We start from the raw sequence: 19,631 nt of genomic DNA on the forward strand, positions 1-19,631 counted from the left end.
TGTAAATGCTTGTTAGTGGAAACAAAAGGCCAGAAGACAGTGTAATTAACTTAGAGTCAATCTCGTGCCAGTGGCCCATTCCCGTGAACGGGCATCCTGACAGTCAGGAGATCAAGCCAGTTTGGACATAGCACATATGAAGGGTCAGCTCTGGGTGGTACGAGTGTCAGACGTGGGCCCGCCCTGCTGCTGCGGGAGGCTACCTACCTGGAGCCCGAGGCCCACTCAGAATTCATATGGAAGAATACATACAAGTAATGAAAAGAAAATATTTTCAAAATAAAATCTGCGTCTTTTTCTCAATGTCTTCATTCTCTTTGTCCTTTTGTTTTGAGTTCTTCTAACTATGATGCTCTCAGGATATCTCCTTATCATTTAATGTAACATTTCCTTTAAAAACATATACACTAGAAAGCAAATAGAAAAAAAATAGACTTGGGATTCTTTCATCATCCTCCTTTCACTTGTGGGGCATTCCAAATCTTCCATTTGCAGGCAAATTGCTATATATTTATGATCAGTGCGTCTACAGATTTCATATGCCTTGTTCATGTTTTGATGTATCTTCAAAAATGAGTGGTCGGAAGCTTCCTAATTATGTTTTTCATTCCTAGATAATTTGCCTCCCTTCAATTATTTACTAAGCTAACTTCCTTTTTGATAAGGTAATATTATAAACATATAAAAATAATGGAGAGGAGTTCTCATGTGGTGCAGTAGGTTAAGGATCCCGCATTGTCACTGTAGCAGCTCAGGTTGATGCTGTAGCATGGGTTCGATCCCCGGCCCAGGAATTTCCACATGCCATGGGTGTGGCCAAAAAAGACTAAAACGTGCTGTAAACGTCATGGAGAATGGCATAGGAAATACCTATGTCCACCACACCTAGACTGAATAAGAGTTCTAATGTTATTTTGAACCACAATCTCTAGGAGGAAGGATTATGTAATGTCAGGATGAGAGTCTGGACCTCCGGGTGTGGCTCCAGCTGTAGAAACCAGATCATGACATCTAAGCAGATCTGTTTTCCCTGCACAGGGTTTTTGATGGTCGGCAGCCTCTGCTGGCTGTCACAGATCCAAACATGATCAAATCAGTCCTAGTGAAGGAATGTTATTCTGTCTTCACAAACCGGAGGGTAAGCATCAATTTTTTTTTTAAGTTAAAATTGTATGTATTAAATATTTATTTTGAAATCACTATAAGTGCACAGGCTATTGTCAATAGAGAAAATACAGGGTGGTGCCATGTCATGCAGCCCATGTCCCGTTTCACTCATGATAATATTGTGTGTAAATTTTGCAGAATATCAAAGCAGGAAATTGACATTGAAACTATCCACAGAGCTTACTTAGATTTGATCAGTTTTCTCTGTCCTCATTTGGTGTATGTGTGTGTGTTGCTCTATGAAAATTTATCATATATGTAGATGGGTGTAATGACCACCACAGTTAATGAACTGTTCCCTCTGCCATAAGGCTCTCTCTTACTAGTCTTTTATGGCCACAGTGTGTAGTTTTTTTTTTTTCCTCTCATCATAGTCTTAGAAGAGCAAATTTTAAAAAAAATTTCGATGAGGCCATTTATCATTTATTCTTTGATGGGTTGTGCCTTTGGTATTAAGTTGAAAACTCTTCACCTTGCCCTAGGTCCTGAAGATTTTGTCCTAAACATTATCATTTTATATTTTGTGTTTAAGTCCATGATCCACTTTGTGTTACTTTTTGTATATTGTGTGGAAGGAGGTCATCGTCCTTTTATTATTATTTTTTTCTGGCCTGTAAATGCCTCTCTTTCTCCACCAGCATTTTCAGAAGGACTACTCTTCCTTCAGTACATAGTTGTGGTCCTTTTGTCAAAGATCATTTAGACCTCTTTGTGTGGATCTATTTTTCACTCTCTATTCTGTTGGTTGCCAAAATACTGGCTGCCACTGTACAGCCATGCCAAATGGAAACATGGAGTCAGAGTTGGAGGAAGCAGAAAAAGTAGCTTTAGTCACCAGGCAAAGAGGAGAACACAGCAGGCTAGTGCCTCAAGGACTGCGTGCCCCCTTGGAGGGGGCAGTGAGGGTAGTGAGGTGTCTTATTGTGTTTGAGGAGCAGGGTGTGATCAGCTCCTGACATTATCCTGACTGGTGGGTGGTAAGGTGATTGGGGCAGCATCATCAACCTTCTTGTTCCAACCTGTCTGGGGTCTACGTGCTGTGGGCAGCATCCAGTCAACTTCTTTCACCTGGTGGGGCTTCAGCACCTGCAAAACACCTTCAAGGACATGGCTCAGAGTATTATCTATAGTCTTTGAAGGAGAACTGAAGGTCCTTGTCTTGGTTGAATGCCTGAATTATTATTACTTTTTTTCTCTGTATTTTCTTTTCCACTTCTCTGATTAAATCTGTCCTTTGACTGAAGTTTTTCTATATATAAAGGCAGGTGGAGGACATGGAGGGGCCCACTCTGGGAAGGCCTCCCAGGATCCTGCTTGGTTACATAGTTATTGGTCTATGTATTTAGCCACACCCACCCTGGGATCACACAATCATGGTTAGTGTAGCTGTATAGTAAGTCTGAACATGTAGAAAATTCTTCCCACTGTATTTTTTTTTCTTTCAGAAATGTTTTAGTTATACAAGATCCTTTTCTTTTGCCATACAAGTTTAGGATAAGCCTGCATATGTTTACCAAAAGATCGCTGAGATCTTAGATTTGAAATAAACCTATAGATCAGTTAGAGGAAAATCTGCGCATTTGCTAGGTCAGAACTTTCAGCCCCCCTCCAAAGAAATTCCAGTCCATGTGTGCAGTATTTTTCCCCATTCATTTGGGTTTTCTTTGATTCCTTTCACAACATTGTGTCATTTTCGTAGAGATTCAGTATATGGTTTTATTTTATTTTATTTTATTTATTTATTTATTTTTGTCTTTTTGCCATTTCTAGGGCCACTCCCACGGCATATGGAGGTTCCCAGGCTAGGGGTCTAATCGGAGCTGTAGCCACCGGCCTACACCAGAGCCACAGCAACGCGGGATCAGAGCCATGTCTGCAACCTACACCACAGCTCAGGGCAATGCTGGATCCTTAACCCACTGGCCAGGGATTGAGCGAGACCAGGGATCGAACTCGCACCCTCATGGTTCCTAGTCAGATTCGTTAACCACTGCGCCACAATGGGAACTCCCAGTACATGTTTTTAAAATACATATTTAACAAGTTATTTTATTTGGGGTGATTATAAATGATATTTTTTAATGTGCAGTCACACATTCATTGTTATTATATAGAAATTATCTATCTAGTTGTTAAGTTTCTGTCATGAATGGGTATTCAAAATATCCAGTTTATTTTATTTTACTCTATTTTTTTGTCTTTTTGCCATTTTTTGGGCCGCTCCCGCGGCATATGGGAGGTTCCCAGGCTAGGGGACGAATCGGAGCTGCAGCCGCCAACCTACGCCGGAGCCACAGCAACGCGGGATCCAAGCCATGTCTGCAACCTACCACAGCCTAAGGCAATGCCAGATCCTTAACCCACTGGCCAGGGATTGAGCGAGGCCAGGGATCGAACTTGCAACCTCATGGTTCCTAGTCGAATTCATTAACCACTGAGCCACGATGGAAACTCCCAAAATATCCATTTTTAAAACGTAATATAGTTTTGGAAGATGAAAAAAAGTCTCAAGCAATTTGGCTTGACAGTCCAGTCCCAAACTGAGAAACAACTACCTCTTTTCTTTTTCTTCCAACACTGGAGGGAAAAAAATGGAAGGGAAGAGAATTTCCACATACTTATAGCATTTCTTCAAGAATAGCAAATGGATTCCTAAATCTATTTTTTAAGATATTAAAGTATTAATTACTATTTTTAAAGTATTAAAATTTTAAAAGTTTTAAAAGTATTAACTACTATTTTTTAACAGTAGTAACTAAAGTATTTTTAAAAAGACTTTAAAAGAATTTTAAAGTCTTTTTAAAGTATTAAATACTATTTTTTTGAAACTATCGTATGAAGATATCCGTTTTCAATGCTCATGCTGTAGATACATGTAACGACAGAACTGATCTGAGACCACAGATACTTGCCAAGGCTCTCTGGCTCTTTGTCACTAGTTTCCCTGTACTCTGCACAGACCCAGAGGATAAACTAGGTCTTATTCCTGTCTGATTCCCTTGGAGAATTCTTTCTGTACCGCACGGGTCATTTGCATTTAAAGGGAGATTGGTATCTAAAGGCTGGAAACCACATCAGGTGTCTGGACGTCTCCTCCAGCCTCAAGGGAAAATATTTCTATGATAAATATTTCTTGAGCATCTAGCATAGGGCCTGCTGCTAAGTAGACAGTCAGAATTTGTTAAATAAGTGGTTCTTTTTTAAACTCAATAGATTTTATTGTATTTATGGTTGTACAACGATCATTATAACCCAATTTTACAGCCTTTCCATCCCAAACCCCCAACCCATCCCCACTCCTCAACCTGTCCTCTTTGGTAACCATAAGTTTTCAAAGTCTGTGAGTCAGTATCTGTTCTGAAAAGAAGTTCATTGTATCCTTTTTTAAGATTCCACATATAAGTGATAATGTATGATGTTTGTGTCTCACAGTCTGACTTTAGCATGATAATTTCTGAGTCCATCCATGTTGCTGCAAATGCCATTATTTCATTCCTTTTTATGGCTGAGTAATATTCCATTGTGTGTATGTACCACATCTTCTTTATCCACTCCTTTGTCAGTGGACATTTAGGTTTCTTCCATGTCTTGGCTATTGTATATAGGGCTGCAATGAACATTGGGGTACATGTGTATTTTCAAGTCATGGTTTTCTCTGACTAGGTCCCCAGAGTGGGATTGCTGGATCAAATGGTAATTCTATTTTTAGTTTTTTGAGGAATCTCCATACTCTTTTCCACAGTGGTTGCACCAATTTACATTTCCACCAAGAGTGTAAGAGGGTTCCCTTTTTTCCACACCCTCTCCAGCATTTATTGTTTGTAGACATTTTGCTGATGGCCATTCTGGCTGGTGTAAGGTGGTACCTCATAGTAGTTTTGATTTGAATTTGTCTAGTAATTAGGGATGTTGATCATCTTTTCATGTATTTTTTGTCCATCTGTATGTCTTCTTTGGAGAATTGTCTGTTTAGATCTTCTGCTCATTTTTTAATGGGGTTGTTTGTGTTTTTTTGGTATTGAGCTACAGGAGGTATTTATACGTTTTGGAGATCATTCCCTTGTCAGTTGCTTCATTTGCAAATGTTTTTTCCCATTCTGTGTGTGGTCTTTTTGTTTTGTTTAGGGTTTCTTTTGCTGTGCAAAAACTCTTCAGTTTAGCTAGGTCCCATTTGTTTATTTTTGTTTTTATTCTCATTACTCCAGGACGTGGACCTGAGAAGATATTTCTTTTTTTTTTTTTTTGTCTTTTGTCTTTTTTGTTGTTGTTGTTGTTGTTGTTGCTGCTATTTCTTGGGCCGCTCCCGCGGCATATGGAGGTTCCCAGGCTAGGGGTTGAATCGGAGCTGTAGCCACCGGCCTACGCCAGAGCCACAGCAACGCGGGATCCGAGCCGCGTCTGCAACCTACACCACAGCTCACGGCAACGCTGGATCGTTAACCCACTGAGCAAGGGCAGGGACCGAACCCGCAACCTCATGGTTCCTAGTCGGATTCGTTAACCACTGCGCCACGACGGGAACTCCCTGAGAAGATATTTCTATGGTTTACATCAGAGAGTGTTCAGCCTATGTTTTCCTCTAAGAGTTTTCATATATATATATATATATATATATATATATATATATAGTATATATATATAGTCTTATATCTAGGTCCTTGATCCATTTTGAGTTTATTTTTGTGTATGGTGTTAGGAAGTGTTCCAATTTCATTCTTTTACATATAGCTCTCCAGTTTTCCTAGCACCACTTATTGAAGGCACTATATTTTCTCTGTTGTATATTCTTGCCTCCTTTGTCATAGGTTAGTTGACCATAGGTACATGGGTTTAATTCTGGGCTTTCTATCCTGTTCCACTGATCTATATTTCTGTCTTTGTGCCACTACGATAATGTTTTCATGACTGTAGCTTTGTAGTATAGTCTGAAGTCAGGGAGCATGATTCCTCTAGCTCCATTTTTCTTTTTCAGGATGTCTTTGTCTATTCTGGGTCTTTTGTGCTTCCAAACAAACTTTAAAATATTTTGTTCAAGTTGTGTGAAAAATGTCCTTGGTAATTTGATAGGGATTGCATTGAATCTGTAGATTGCCTTGGGTAGTATATTCATTTTGATAATATTGACTCTTCCAATCCAAGAACATGGTATGTCTTTCCATTTATTTGTGTCGTCTTTGATTTCTTTCATCAGTGTTTTGTAGTTTTCAGAATGCAGGTCTTTTGTCTCTTTAGTATGTTTATTCCTAGGTATTTTGTTCTTTTTGAAGTGGTGGTAAATGGGATTTTCCTCCTAATTTCTCTTTCTGATCTTTCATTGTTATTATATAGAAATGCAGTTGATTTCTGTGTATTAATTTTGTATTCTGCAACTTTACCAAATTCATAGATGAGCTCTAAGAGTTTTCTGGTAGCATTGTTAAGATTTTCAAGGTATGGTGTCAAGTCATCTGCAAATAGTGACAGTTTCACTTCTTCCTTTCCAATTTGGATTCCTTTTATTTCTTTTACATGTCTGATTACCATGGCTAGGACTTCCAAAACCATGTTGAAGAGTAGTGGTGAGAGCAGACATCCTTGTCTTGTCACTGATCTTAGCAGGAATTCTTTCAGCTTTTCACCATTAAGAATGATATGAGTTGTGGCTTTGTATGGCCTTAATTATGTTGAGGTAGGTTCCCTCTATGCCCACTTTCTGGAGGTTTTTTTTTTTTATCATGAAAGGGTGTTGGATTTTGTCAAAAGCTTTTTCTGTGTCCATTGAGAGGATCATATGGTTTTTTTATTCTTAAGTTTGTTAATATGGTGTATCACACTGACTAATTTGCAGATATTGAAAAATTCTTGCATCCCTGGGATAAATCCCACTCGATCATGGTGTACAATCCTATTAATGTATTGTTGGATTCTGCTTGCTAGTATTTTGTTGAGGATTTTTGCATCTATGTTCATCAGTGATATTGGTCTGTAATTTTCTTTTTTGGGAGTATCTTTGGTTTGGTATCAAGGCGATGGTGGCCTCATAGAATGAGTTTGGGAGTGTTCTTTCCTCTGCAATTGTTTGGAATAGTTTCAGAAGGATAGGTGTTAGATCTCTAAATGTTTAATAGAGTTAGCCTCTGAAACCATCTGGTCCTGGACTTTTGTTTGTTGGAAGTTTTTTTTTTGTCTTTTATAGGGCTGCACCTATGGTATATGGAGGTTCCCAGGCTAGGGGTCTAATCCAGCTGTTGCCACCAGCCTACGCCAGAGCCACAGCAACACCAGATCTGAGCTGTGTCTGTGACCTACACCACAGCTCATGGCAGTGCCAGCTCCTCAACCCACTGAGCGAGGCCAGGGATCAAATCCGCAACCTCATGGCTCCTAGTCAGATTTGTTTCCACTGCGCCATGATGGGAACTCCTGTTGGAAGTTTTTAAATCACAGTTTCAATTCCAGTACTTGTGATTGGTCCATTTATCTTTTCTATTTCATCTAGGTTTAGTTTTGGAATATTTTAATTTTCTAAGAATTTGTCCATTTCTTCCAGGGTGTCTATTTTATTGGCATATATTTGCTAGTCTCTTACAATCCTTTGTATTTCTGAGATGTCCATTGTAACATCTCCTTATTCATTTCTAATTTTATTGATTTGAGTCCCCTCTCTTTTTTCCTTGATGGATCTGGTTAAGAGCTTATCAATTTTGTTGATCTTTTCAAAGAATCAGCTTTTAGTTTCGTTGATGTTTACTATGGTTTTCTTCATTTCTATTTCATTTATTTCTTCTCTGATTTTTATGATTTCTTTCCTTCTACTAATTTTGAGTTTTGTATGTTCTTCTCTCTCTAGTTGCTTTAGGTGTAGAGTTAGGTTTTTTTTTCATTTGAGTTTTTAATGTTTCCTGAGGCAAGCTCGTGTTGCTATACACTTTCCTCTCAGAACTGCTTTTGCTGCCTCCTGTAGGTTTTGGATCGTTGTGTCTTGGTTGTCATTTGCTTCTAGGTATTTTTAAATGTCCTCTTTGATTTCTTCAGTGATCCATTGTTTGTTTAGTAGCCTGCTGTTTAGTCTCCACATGCTTTGTTTTTGTAATTTTTTTTTTCTTGTTGATTTCCAGTTGTATACCATTGTGGTCAGAAAAGATGCTTGATATGATTTCAATTTTCTTAAATTTACTGAGGCTTGATTTGTGGTCCAGAATGTGATCTACTCTAGAGAATGTTCCGTGTGCACTTGAGAAGAATCTGTATTCTGCTGCTTTTGGATAGAATGTTCTATAAATATCTATTAAGTCCATCTGGTCTAATGTATCATTTAAGGCCTGTGTTTCCTTTTTGATTTTCTGTCTGGATGATCTGTCCATTGCTGTAAGTAGGGTGTTAAAGTCCCCCGTTATTATCATGTTATTGTCAGTTTCTCCTTTTAAGTGCGTTAGCAATTGCCTTATATATTGAGGTGATCCTGTGTTGGGTGCCTATATATTTAAAATTGTTATATCTTCTTCTTGAATTGATCCTTTGATCGTTATGTAATATCCTTATTTGTATCTTATAATATTCTTTATTTTAAGGTCTATTTTGTCTGATATGGGTATTGCTACTCTAGCTTTCTTATGATTTACACTTACATGGAATATTTTCTTCCGTCCTCTCACTTTCCATTTGTATTTGTCCCTAGCACTGAAGTGGGTCTCTTAAATTAAGACAGCATATGTATGGGTCTTGTTTTTGTGTCCATTCATCCAGTCTGTGTCTTTTGGTTGGGGCATTTAGTCCATTTACATTTAAGGAAATTATTGATATGTATGTTCTCATTGCCATTTTATTAACTGTTCTGGATTTGTTTTGTTGGTCTTTTTTTCTTCCCTTTTTCTCTTGTGGTTTGATGACTATCTTGTGTTGTGTTTGGATTGCTTTTTCTTATTTTTATGTATCTATTGTAGACTTTTGGTTTGCATTTACCCTGAAGTTTTGATATAGGAGTCTATGTGTATATATATATATATACAAGATTGTTTTAAGTTTTTTGTCTCTTAATTGGAAGTGCCTCTCCATGTCCTTCATTTGTACCCTGCTCTTCTCACTTCTGGTTTTTGGTAGCATATTTGTTTGTAGATGATTTCCTATTTTTACTATATGTATGCCTTTACCAGTGAGGCGTTTCATTTCTAATATTTCTGTTTCTAGTAATAACCTTTTCTTTTCCACATAGTGAAGTCCCATTTGTATTTGTTGTATGGTTGGTTTAGTGGTGCTGAATTCTCTTAGCTGTTGCTTATCTGTAAAGCTTTTGATTTCTCCTTCGAATCTGAATGAGAGCCTTGCTATGTAGCATAATCTTGGTTTGAAGTTTTTTCCTTTCATCACTTTAAGTATATCATGCCACTCCCTTCTGGCCTGCAGAGTTTCTGCTGAAAAATCTGCCAATAACCTTATTGGAGTTCCCTTATATGTTATTTGTTTCTTTTCCCTAGCTACTTTCATATGTTCTCTTTGTCTTTAATTTTGGTTAGTTTGAGTAATATGCATCTCGGGGTGTTCCTCATTGGGTTTATTTTATATGGTACTCGTTCTGCTTCCTGGATTTGAGTGAGTAGTTCCTTTTCCATGTTAGGGAGGTTTTTAGCTATTATCTCTTCAAATATTTTCTTGGCCCTTTTCTCTCTCTCTTCTCCTTCTGGCACCCTATAGTATGGATGTTGGAACATTTAACATTGTCCCAGAGTTCCCTTAGACTGTCTTCATTTATTTTCAATCTTTTTTCTCTTTTCTGTTCCACATCAGTGATTTCCACTAGTCTGTCCTCCACATTGCTTGTTCGTTCTTCTGCCTCTTGTATTCTGCTGTTGGTTGCTTCTAGAGGTTTTTTTGTTTTAGTTATTGCATTTTGCATCTCTGCTCGCTTAGTCCTTAAATCTTGTATTTCTTTGCTCAGTGTTTCTTGTAATTTATCAATCTTTGCCTCCAGTTTATTTTCCAAGATCTTGAGTCATCTTTACTATCATCAGTCTAAAGTCTTTTTCATGGAGGTTGGTAATCTCTAGATCACTTAGCTGTTTTTCTGTTTTTTTTTTTTTTTTTTTTTTTTTTTTTGCTGTTGTTCCCTTATCTGAATCGTAATTCCCTGCTTGAAGTTCCCATCATGGCGCAGTGATTAACGAATCTGACTAGGAACCATGAGGTTGAGGGTTAGATCCCTGACCTTGCTCAGTAGGTTAAGGATTTGATGTTGCCATGAGCTGTGGTGTAGGTCGCAGACGCAGCTTGGATCCTGCGTTGCTGTGGCTCTGGTGTAGGCTGGTGGCTATGGCTCCGATTAGACCCCTAGCCTGGGAACGTCCACATGCCATGGGTGCGGCCCTAGAAAAGGCAAAAAGACAAAAAAAAAAAAGAAAGAAAAAGACATAATTCCCTGCTTTTTCATTTTGTATAGATTTTTGAGTGTGGTCTCCTTTTTGCAGACAATAGGGTTATAGCCTCTCTTGCTTCTGCCCCTCTTGTGGCTGAAGATGGAACAGGAGCTTGCTACAGGCTTCCTGATGGGAGGGACTGGTGCCTGCCCACTTGTAGGTGGAGCTGATTCTTACTCCTCTAGTGGGTGGGGCTTTGTCCCTGGATAATATTAGAGGCAGCTGTGTGCTTAAGGTTTTTTTGGAAGCCTTTTTGATGATGGGTGGGGCTGTTTTCCCACCCAGATTATTATTTGGCCTGGGGCTTCTCAGCCCTAATGGGTGGGGTCAGATTTTTCCAAAAAGGCCACATCCAGAGGAGTACACTCTGATGATTATTCCTGAGTCCTTTGCCTCCAATTCCTCTCCCCCATAATGAGCCACAGTCACCCCCTGTTTTTCCAGGAGATCCTCCAAGAACCACAGGCAGGTCTGACCCAGATTCCTATGGAATCTCTGCTTTGCCCTGGGACCCAGCGCATGTGAAAGCCTGGGGGTGTGCCTTTCAAAAATGGAGTCTCCATTTCCCCGAGTCTTGTGGAGCTCCTGCACACAAGCCCCACTGGCTCTCAGTGCCAAATTCTCTGGGGGCTTCTCCTCCAAATGCCGGATCCCCAGGCATGGGAACCTGATGTGTGGCTCACAGCTCTCACCCCTGTGGGTGAGCCTCTGCAATACACTTACTTTCCAGTCTGTGGTCTGCCCACCTGCTGGGTATGGGGTTGCTTATATTGTATCATCACCCCTCTTACCATCTTGATGTGGCCTCTTCTTTGTCTTCTGGATATCTTTTTTGATAGTTTGCAGTCTATTTAGTTGAAGGTCCTTCAGCAGTTGGTTGTAATTTTGTTGCTTTTGTGAGAGAAGGTGAGCTCCATTCCTTCTACTCTTCCATCTCAATAATTTGTTCTTATTCAATACATTTTCTACAACTGTTGAGACTTCCAAAATTTAACACAGGGTCAATGTGTTTGGCTTTTGACTCTAGTCTCTTGGTCCATTGGGCGCTATGAGAAATGCTCTCTCTCTGGCTGAGGATGAAGAGTGGAAAAGAATACGAACGTTGCTGTCTCCGACCTTCACCAGTGGAAAGCTCAAGGAGGTGAGCAAAGCAGAGGGCTTTCCACTACGAACTTAAATAATGACTCTAGGGACAGGTAGAAAATGGTCATACTCCCTTTCCAAAGAAGAGTCTGCTGAACTTGAGTTTCCTAATGATGTCTTTTATTGTTACACTTTCGAAGAGATATTTTAAGATTCAATGTCAAATGTCACTTCCTGTGCCATGTTTGGGAAAGCCAGGTCCTGCCAGGACTTGAGTCTCTGCATTTAACTTCGGGTGGTGTTTATTTTGTGTCTAGATGTTCCCCATCATTAGCCATTATGGAGACTTGTTGGTGAGCAACCTGAGGAAGGAAGCAGAGAAAGGCAAACCTGTGACCATGAAAGAGTAAGTAGAGGTGGAGCTGCGGGGGTTCTGAGCTCTGCTGAGACCCTCCCTCTGCCCATCGCGGAGCCAGATCCCCACTGGAGATCTTTCTGTCTGTAAGGAGCAGACAGAAGTAGGTGTGTGGTGGTACATCTTCAGGGGGCCACCCTAGATTGAGTGTCAGGGCAGCCAAGAGAGAAGGTGATTTCTGTGTGCACGAGCCAGGGTTTAACTTACCTGTTCACCTGCCACTTTGGCCATTCAGAAAGACAAAAATCCATAGTTTAGAAAAGAGAAACATTACTGTGCCAAAGTTTTGAATGTAGAGTGTATGGAACAGTGGTAGGGAAGGCTCTTGGTAGGTAATGGCAGGCAGTGGGTTGGGTAGGAATGTTACAATGTAGAACTCGAAAGAACTCAAGCTCTTCACAGTTTTCCTGAGGAAAATCCTAAGTATTAATTCTTAACCACCCTTTGTTTTTCCTTCAGCCTCAAAAGAGAGAAGCCCCTGTAAAGGCTATGCACAGGGTGAACACAGCATCTGCTGTCTAAACAGGAAGAGCAGATATAAACTGAGAATGTCTCAGGAACACTGAGGACAGAAGACCACCTAACTATGGGATTCTCTATTTCGACTTTGGAGTGATTTATCATTTTTTTTCAACTAGGAACATTTTTAGTTCTTACATTTTACAGAAATGATCCTACCCTCAGGGAAACCGTAGATCACTGGAATTGGGGCAGGGTGGTCTTTCAGGAGCTTTAACAGCTGTTGAAGTCCAGGAGGGGTGATGTTTCTGGCAGTTCAGGTAGGGAGCTGCTGTTCTGTAGTGTGCAGAAGAGGAATCCATCCTGAGAAGAGGGACTGTGGTGAGGCAAGACCCAGATCAGTGTCTCCTTTCTTGACTCCCCCTGGAAGAGTTAATTATTCTGCTTTTTGTCCTGCTCATGCATGGTGCCTGTACACCTGTTATTGCCCACAGTTATAACACACAACTGTGTTCTGTCTAATTATGGGTGTCCATCCTTCGATGACTGAGCTCCTTGAGCTTGCGGGGGGTGTGTGTGTCTAACTTGCCTTAGGGTCCCCACCACCCCAGCACAGGGCCAGCTGCATCATTGGCACCTTGTACACCTTGTGAGTGAGTGAGTGTTGGTAGCACAGATGCTTCATGATCTACCAGGTGGTTCTGGAAGAGTGTGGCTCTTTACCTCTCTTGGCTGGACATCGGATTTTTCCAGGCGCTTCTTGTTACCGTGTTGGGTAAGGCCAGTAAAGAGAGGTGGATTTTAATCGTTCTCATCTTTCTCTCCTCAGCATCTTTGGGGCCTACAGCATGGACGTGATCACTAGCACAGCCTTTGGAGTGAACATCGATTCCCTCAACAACCCACAAGACCCCTTTGTGGAAAATAGCAAGAAGCTCTTAAAATTTAGTTTCTTTGATCCGTTCCTTCTCTCAATAAGTATGTGAACTACCTGAATTCCTTTATTTATCCTTCCTTCCCTCCCTCCTTCCCGCTTCCCTTTATTCCTTTATCCCTTCCTTCCTTTTCCCCTCTTTCCCTCCCTTTATCTCTCCCTTCATCCCTTCCTTCCTTCTGCTACCTTTTGTTTTTTGTTTTTTTTTGGCTGCCCCACATCCTATAAAAACTCCCTGACCAGGGATGGAATCTGTGCCACAGCAGCGACAATGCTGGATCCTTTATCTGCTGAGCTACCAGGGAACAACTCTTTCTTTTAAAAATAATAGCTTTAATAATAGCTCAATAGCCTTATTGAAATGCAATTCATATACCTTATAATGCACCACTGTGAGGTATATAATTCCTGGGTTTTCGCATCCTACCTGTCCATCAACAGATGAAATGTACAGGGAAAATATGTACAACATTCAATATATACAATGGAATACACATACCCATGCACAATTAAATATTATTCAGCCCGAAGAGGAAGAACATTCTGTCATTTGCAGCAAGGCGGAATAAACTTGAGGGTGTTAAGTGAAATAAGTTGAACAGAGAAAAGCTAATACTTATATATAGAATACCCCCCCCCAAAAAAAAACCCTCAAGAAACAAAGAAGAAGAAAACCAAACTCATAGAAAAACAAGATCAGGTTTTTGGTTACTAGAGGTATGGGTTGGTGGAGGGAGAACAGGATAAAACTGGTCACAGGTACACGTTTTCAGCTGTTTCATACAAAGTCCTGGCAGTGCTGTATGACATATTTATACCTTACCAAGAAAGTAGATCCTAAATGTTCTCATCATGAGGGAAGATTTTTTTTTTTGTATCTGTATGAGGTGAGGAATGTTAACTAAACTTATGGGGTTAATTTCACAATATAAGTCATTATGTTGTGCATGAAAGAATACAGTATATTATCTCAGCCGTAACTCAACAAAACTGAGAAAAAAAGGTTTTTAATGCAATCAAAGATAGGTGCAACCATCACTACAGTCAATTGCTGAACATTTTTGTCAAGTCACCAACCTAGTAACTATCACCTCTCAGTACCTTTAGCCCTGAGCAACCACAAAGCTACCTTCTGTGTCTATAGACTTGCCGACTCGGGACACTTCACATAGATGAATTATGCAATATGCGGTCTTTTGTGGTCGGCTTCTTTCATTTATCATGATGTTTTCAAGGTTCATCCATCTTGTAGCATATATCAGTACTTTACCTCTTTGTTATGGCCAGGTACTAGTCCATTATATGGACTTTCTGTATTTTGTTTATCCATTCATCAGTTAATGGACATTTGGGTTGGTTCCATCTTATGGGGATCGTGGACAGTGATGAATGCACATTCATGTACAAGTTTTTTTTGGACACCTGTTTTCACTTATAGTGGGAGTATTTAGAGGTGAAGTTGTTGAGTCATAGAGTGACTCTGTTTAACTTATAATTAACTGCCAAACTGTTACCCACAGTCTTTTTAAGATAAATGTCTATTGAAATCTTTTGCATATTTATAGTTGGATTGCATTTCGGTTGCTGAGTTTAAGGAGCTCTTGATACATTCTAGATAAGAGCCCGTTATCAGATAGATGATTTAAAAAGATTTTTCCCTTTCTATAGGTGCCTTTTCATGTTAGAAGTACAAAATTTTAAATTTTCGTTATGTACAATTTCTGCATTCTTCCTTTTCTTTCCTGTTCCTTTGGAGTCATCTCTAAGAGTCCATTGCCAAATATGGGTCATAAAGATCTACCCAGTGGTTCTCTTCTCAGAGGTGTATCATTTTAGCTCTTATGTTTAGGTCTTTGCTCTATTTTATGTTTACTTTTGTATATGGTGTGAGGTAAGAGTCTACTCTTTTTTGCACATAGCCGTCCAGGTGTCCCAGGATTTTTTATTGAAAACTATTTTGTTTCCATTGAATGGTATTGGAACTCTTCTCAACATAGAGTTTACCAGAGAGAAGTGGGTTTATTTCTGGAGTCTAAATTTTATTCTATTTATTTGTATGTCCATTCTTATGCCCGTTTGACATTGCCTTGTTTACTATAGATTTGTGATAAATTTTGAGATCAGGAAGTATGAGTCCTACAACTTTATTCTTTTTTCCCCCCAAATTGTTTTGGCTCTTCTGTGCCCTTTGCAATTGCATATGAATTTTAAAGTCAGCTTTTCAATTTCTATCAAAAACAACAACAACAACAACAACAACAACAACAACAACAACAAAAAACAAACCCCAGCTAGGATTCTGATAGAGAATGCCTTAAATCTGTAGATTTTGTATCTTGACAGTGTTTAGTGTTCTTAAACATACATGCAATATTTTTCATTTATTTATACCATTTTTATTTCAACAATGTTGCAGTTTTCAGGGTAGAAGTTTTTCACTTATTTTATTAAATTACTCCTAAATATTGTTTTTTTGATGTTATGTAAATAGAGTCATTTTCTTAATTCAACTTTTGGGTTATTTACTACAGTATATAGAAATGGGAGTTCCTGAGGCTCAGCAGTAACGAATCTGACTAGTATCCATGAGGACATGGGTTTGATCCCTGCCCTTGCTCAATGGGTTAAGGATCCCATGTTGCTGTGACTATAGTGTAGGCTGGCAGCTGTAGCTCTGATTCGACCCCTAGCCCAGGAACTTCCATAGGCTGCAGGTGTGGCCCCAAAAAGGCAAACAAAAAAAAAAAGAAAAAGGAAATGAAATTGATTTTGGATATTAATTTTGTTTCCTGAAACCCTGTTGAAAATTGTGTATTAGTTCTAATAGGATGTTAGTGGATTATTTAGAATTTTTTATATATAAGATCATGTTATCTGATGGTAGAGGAGTTTCACTTTATTTCCCATATGGGTGCATTTTATTCTCTTTTGTTGCCTAATTCCCCTGGCTAGAACGTCTAGCACAATGTTGAGTGGAAGTGGTAAGAGAAGCTTCCTAGTCTTGTTCTTAAACATATTCAGTGTGGTATTAGATAACTTTTTTCATAAATGCCTTTTATCAAGTTGAGGAAATTCTCTTCTGTTTCTGTTTGTTGAGTGCTTTTATCACAAGAGTGTGTCACATTTTGTGACATGATTTTTATGCATCTATTAGATGATCATCTGATCATTGTTTTTTATTCCTTTGATATGGTTTATTACCCTCTACAACTTAATTATGGTGTGTATCACTTTTTATATGTTCCTGGATTCAGTGTGCTAGTATTTTGTTGAGGATTTTTGCAACCATGGTATACGTTATGTAGGTCTATAGTATATAGACATATACACAAAAGTGATTCAGTTACACACACACACACATTTTTCAGATTCTCTTCCATCATAGGTGATTACAAGATATTAAGTATACATAGATTTTCTTTCTCTCTCTTTCTCTCTTTCTCTCTTTCTTTCTCTCTTTCTTTCTTTCTTTCTCTCTTTCTTTCTTTCTTTCTTTCTTTCTTTCTTTCTTTCTTTCTCTTTCTCTCTTTCTCTCTCTTCTCTCTCTCTCTCTCTCTCTCTCTCTCTCTCTCTCTCTCTCTCTCTCTGTCTCTCTCTGTCTCTCTCTGTCTCTGTCTCTCTCTCTCTCTCTCTCTCTCTCTCTCTCTCTGTCTCTCTTTCTTTCTTTCTTTCTTTCTTTCATGGCTGTGGCATACAGGAGTTCATGGGCCAGGGCTTGAATCTGTGCCACAGTAGCTACCCAAGCTCCAACAGTGACAAAGCCAGATCCTTAATCTACTGAAGCACCAGGAATCTCCCATAGATTTCTTTATAATCCTTCTCTCTTTTTCTCTTAAGGGTCACACACGTGGCGTATGGAAGTTCACAGGCTGGGGTAGAATGAGAGCTTCAGATGCAGGCCTACACCACAGCCATAGCCATGCAGGATCTGAGCTGCATCTGCAGCCCACACTCCAGCTTGCAGCAATGCCAGATCCTTAACCCACTGAGCGAGGCCAGGGATTGAATGCGCATCCTCACAGACATTATGTTGGGTTTTTATTTTTTATTTTTATATTTTGTCTTTTTAGGGCTGCACCCATGGCATATGGAGGTTTCCAGGCCAGGGGTCAAGTGGGAGCTGCAGCTGTGCCACAGCCACAGCAATGCCAGATCCAAGCCACATCTGCAACATATACCACAGCTCACAGCAATGCCAGATTCATAACCCACTGAGCAAGGCCAGGGATTGAACATGAATCCTCGTGGATACTAATCAGATTCATTTCCACTGAGCCACGATGGGAATACCTATGTTGGGTTTTTAACCCACTGAGCCAAAATAGGAACTCTTTTCATTTTTTAAAAGTCAGTTGTAATCCCACCTCTTTCATTTCCAATGCTAGAAATTTGATTGTTTTTTCTTGGTCCATCTAGCTAAAATATCTTTTCAAGACATCACCTTTTGGTTTCATGGATTTTCTCCATTATTTTTTATTCTCCTGTTCATGACAATTTCTTCACTTGTCTTTACTCTTTTCTACCTTCTGCTTATTTTATTTTTTGCTCATCTCTTTTTAGTGTGTTAAGGTAGAAAGTATGATTCTTTATTTGAGATCTTTTTTTTGTTTGTTGTTTGCTTTTTAACTCTACAACCAGGGCATATGGAAGTCCCCAGGCTAGGGGTCAAATCAGAGCTAGAGCTGCGGGCCTACCCCACAGCCACAGCAACATGGGACCTGAGCTGTGTTTGTGACCTACACCACAGCTCAGAGCAATGCCAGATCCCTAACCCACTAACCTCCTAACCCACATCTCATGGGTACTAGTTGGATTTGTTTCCACTGCTCCACAATGGGAGCTCCTATTTGAGATATCTATTCTTCCAAAGTCTAAACTTATAGCCATAAATATCTCTCTGAGCACTGCTTTTGCTACATCTCATCCGTGTGGTATATTGTGTCTTCATTTTTGTTCACTGGAAAGTAATTTCTGAATGCATTCTTTTCAACCCATTGGTTATTTAGGAGTGTGTTATTTAATGTCCACATATTTTCTTTCTGTTATTGATTCCTAATTACATTCATTGTGGTGTAAAGATCTACTTTGTATTATTTCTATCATGATTTTCATTTGTTAAACAGCATGATTAATTGAAATAACCAACTATGATCTGGTTTCTCCAAAGAGAGGCCAGTCCAAGAATTAAAGACTATGAATTCCAGAATATAATCATGTCCTCTGATCATTACAAACATGCACAAAGGGCCACTGATCTCACTACTGCAGTGATGCCCCCTACATGTGGATGTGCTCAGTCATTGGCTCAGAAGTCTCAGTAAAAGTCATAGAGGCACTGGCTCCTGCCTGAGTGTCCTGGTGGTTTTACTTCTTTGATTTTGGTAGAGCACATGGTAATTGCTCCAGGTAAACTTTGCAAATTCACCATGCTTCCTTTTATCTTTTTTTCCCTACAGTATTCTTTCCATTCCTCACCCCGATCTTGGAAGTATTAAACATCACTCTGTTTCCCAAAAGTTCTGTGAATTTTTTCACGAAATCTGTAAAAAGGATGAAAGAAAGTCGCCTCAACGATCAACAAAAGGTAAAGTCAGCTGGTGGTTCCCTGAGGGTGTTCGCTGTTTAATGAACTGACTGCACTGTACACATGTGGCTTGTGCATATCTCTGCATTTTTAAAGGAAGGTAGAGAACTGTAGTGTTTAGAACAGGAGGGTTTTGAAATCTGGGGGAGTGAAGAAAGAGGTGATTGGGGAAGAAAATGAGAATATGAGTCAGAGAGTAATGTTTACATAGAAGGATAGGTATACTAATCAGTATATCACTCTGTAAATATTATTGAGGTAAGAAGTGGACCACTTTTCTTCAATAACTTGTCAAGGGATAAAAATTACTGTTTAAAAATGATTTTACTGGTATTATAATTTCCTCACATATTAGACTGGCAAAGAACCACTTCAACTTCAAGCCTCCTCTCTCACAGATGGTCCAATGGAAGCCCCATGAGGCACCTGTGGGGTGTAGCCTATGGTACATTTGAGCCTCTCATAGTCTGGGTGGCAGGAGTCTTCTCTGGGTGATGAGGCTGCAAGCTGGTTAACCAGCTTTGCCTTTGTGAGGTCTGGAGACCAGCACAGGGATGCCTTCAGGTCAGAGGTTACAGGGCTGGGTACCCAGGGTGGTAC

The 19,631-nt window shown here is 39.5% G+C and overlaps 1 protein-coding gene across 1 annotated transcript in view; it reads left to right on the top strand.

Annotated features, from left to right (window-relative positions):
- The window catches only part of LOC125127076 (cytochrome P450 3A29), a 40,230-nt gene that overhangs the window by 7,125 nt on the left and 13,474 nt on the right, over positions 1-19,631 (top strand). Inside the window, exons 4-8 of the mRNA XM_047779604.1 lie at positions 1,039-1,138; positions 11,584-11,697; positions 11,957-12,045; positions 13,343-13,491; positions 18,904-19,031. Of these exons, the coding sequence (XP_047635560.1) occupies positions 1,039-1,138; positions 11,584-11,697; positions 11,957-12,045; positions 13,343-13,491; positions 18,904-19,031 (580 nt within the window). The remainder of the gene's footprint in view (positions 1-1,038; positions 1,139-11,583; positions 11,698-11,956; positions 12,046-13,342; positions 13,492-18,903; positions 19,032-19,631) is intronic.

This window comes from Phacochoerus africanus, chromosome 5, assembly GCF_016906955.1.
Source record: "Phacochoerus africanus isolate WHEZ1 chromosome 5, ROS_Pafr_v1, whole genome shotgun sequence".
NCBI lineage: Eukaryota > Metazoa > Chordata > Mammalia > Artiodactyla > Suidae > Phacochoerus > Phacochoerus africanus.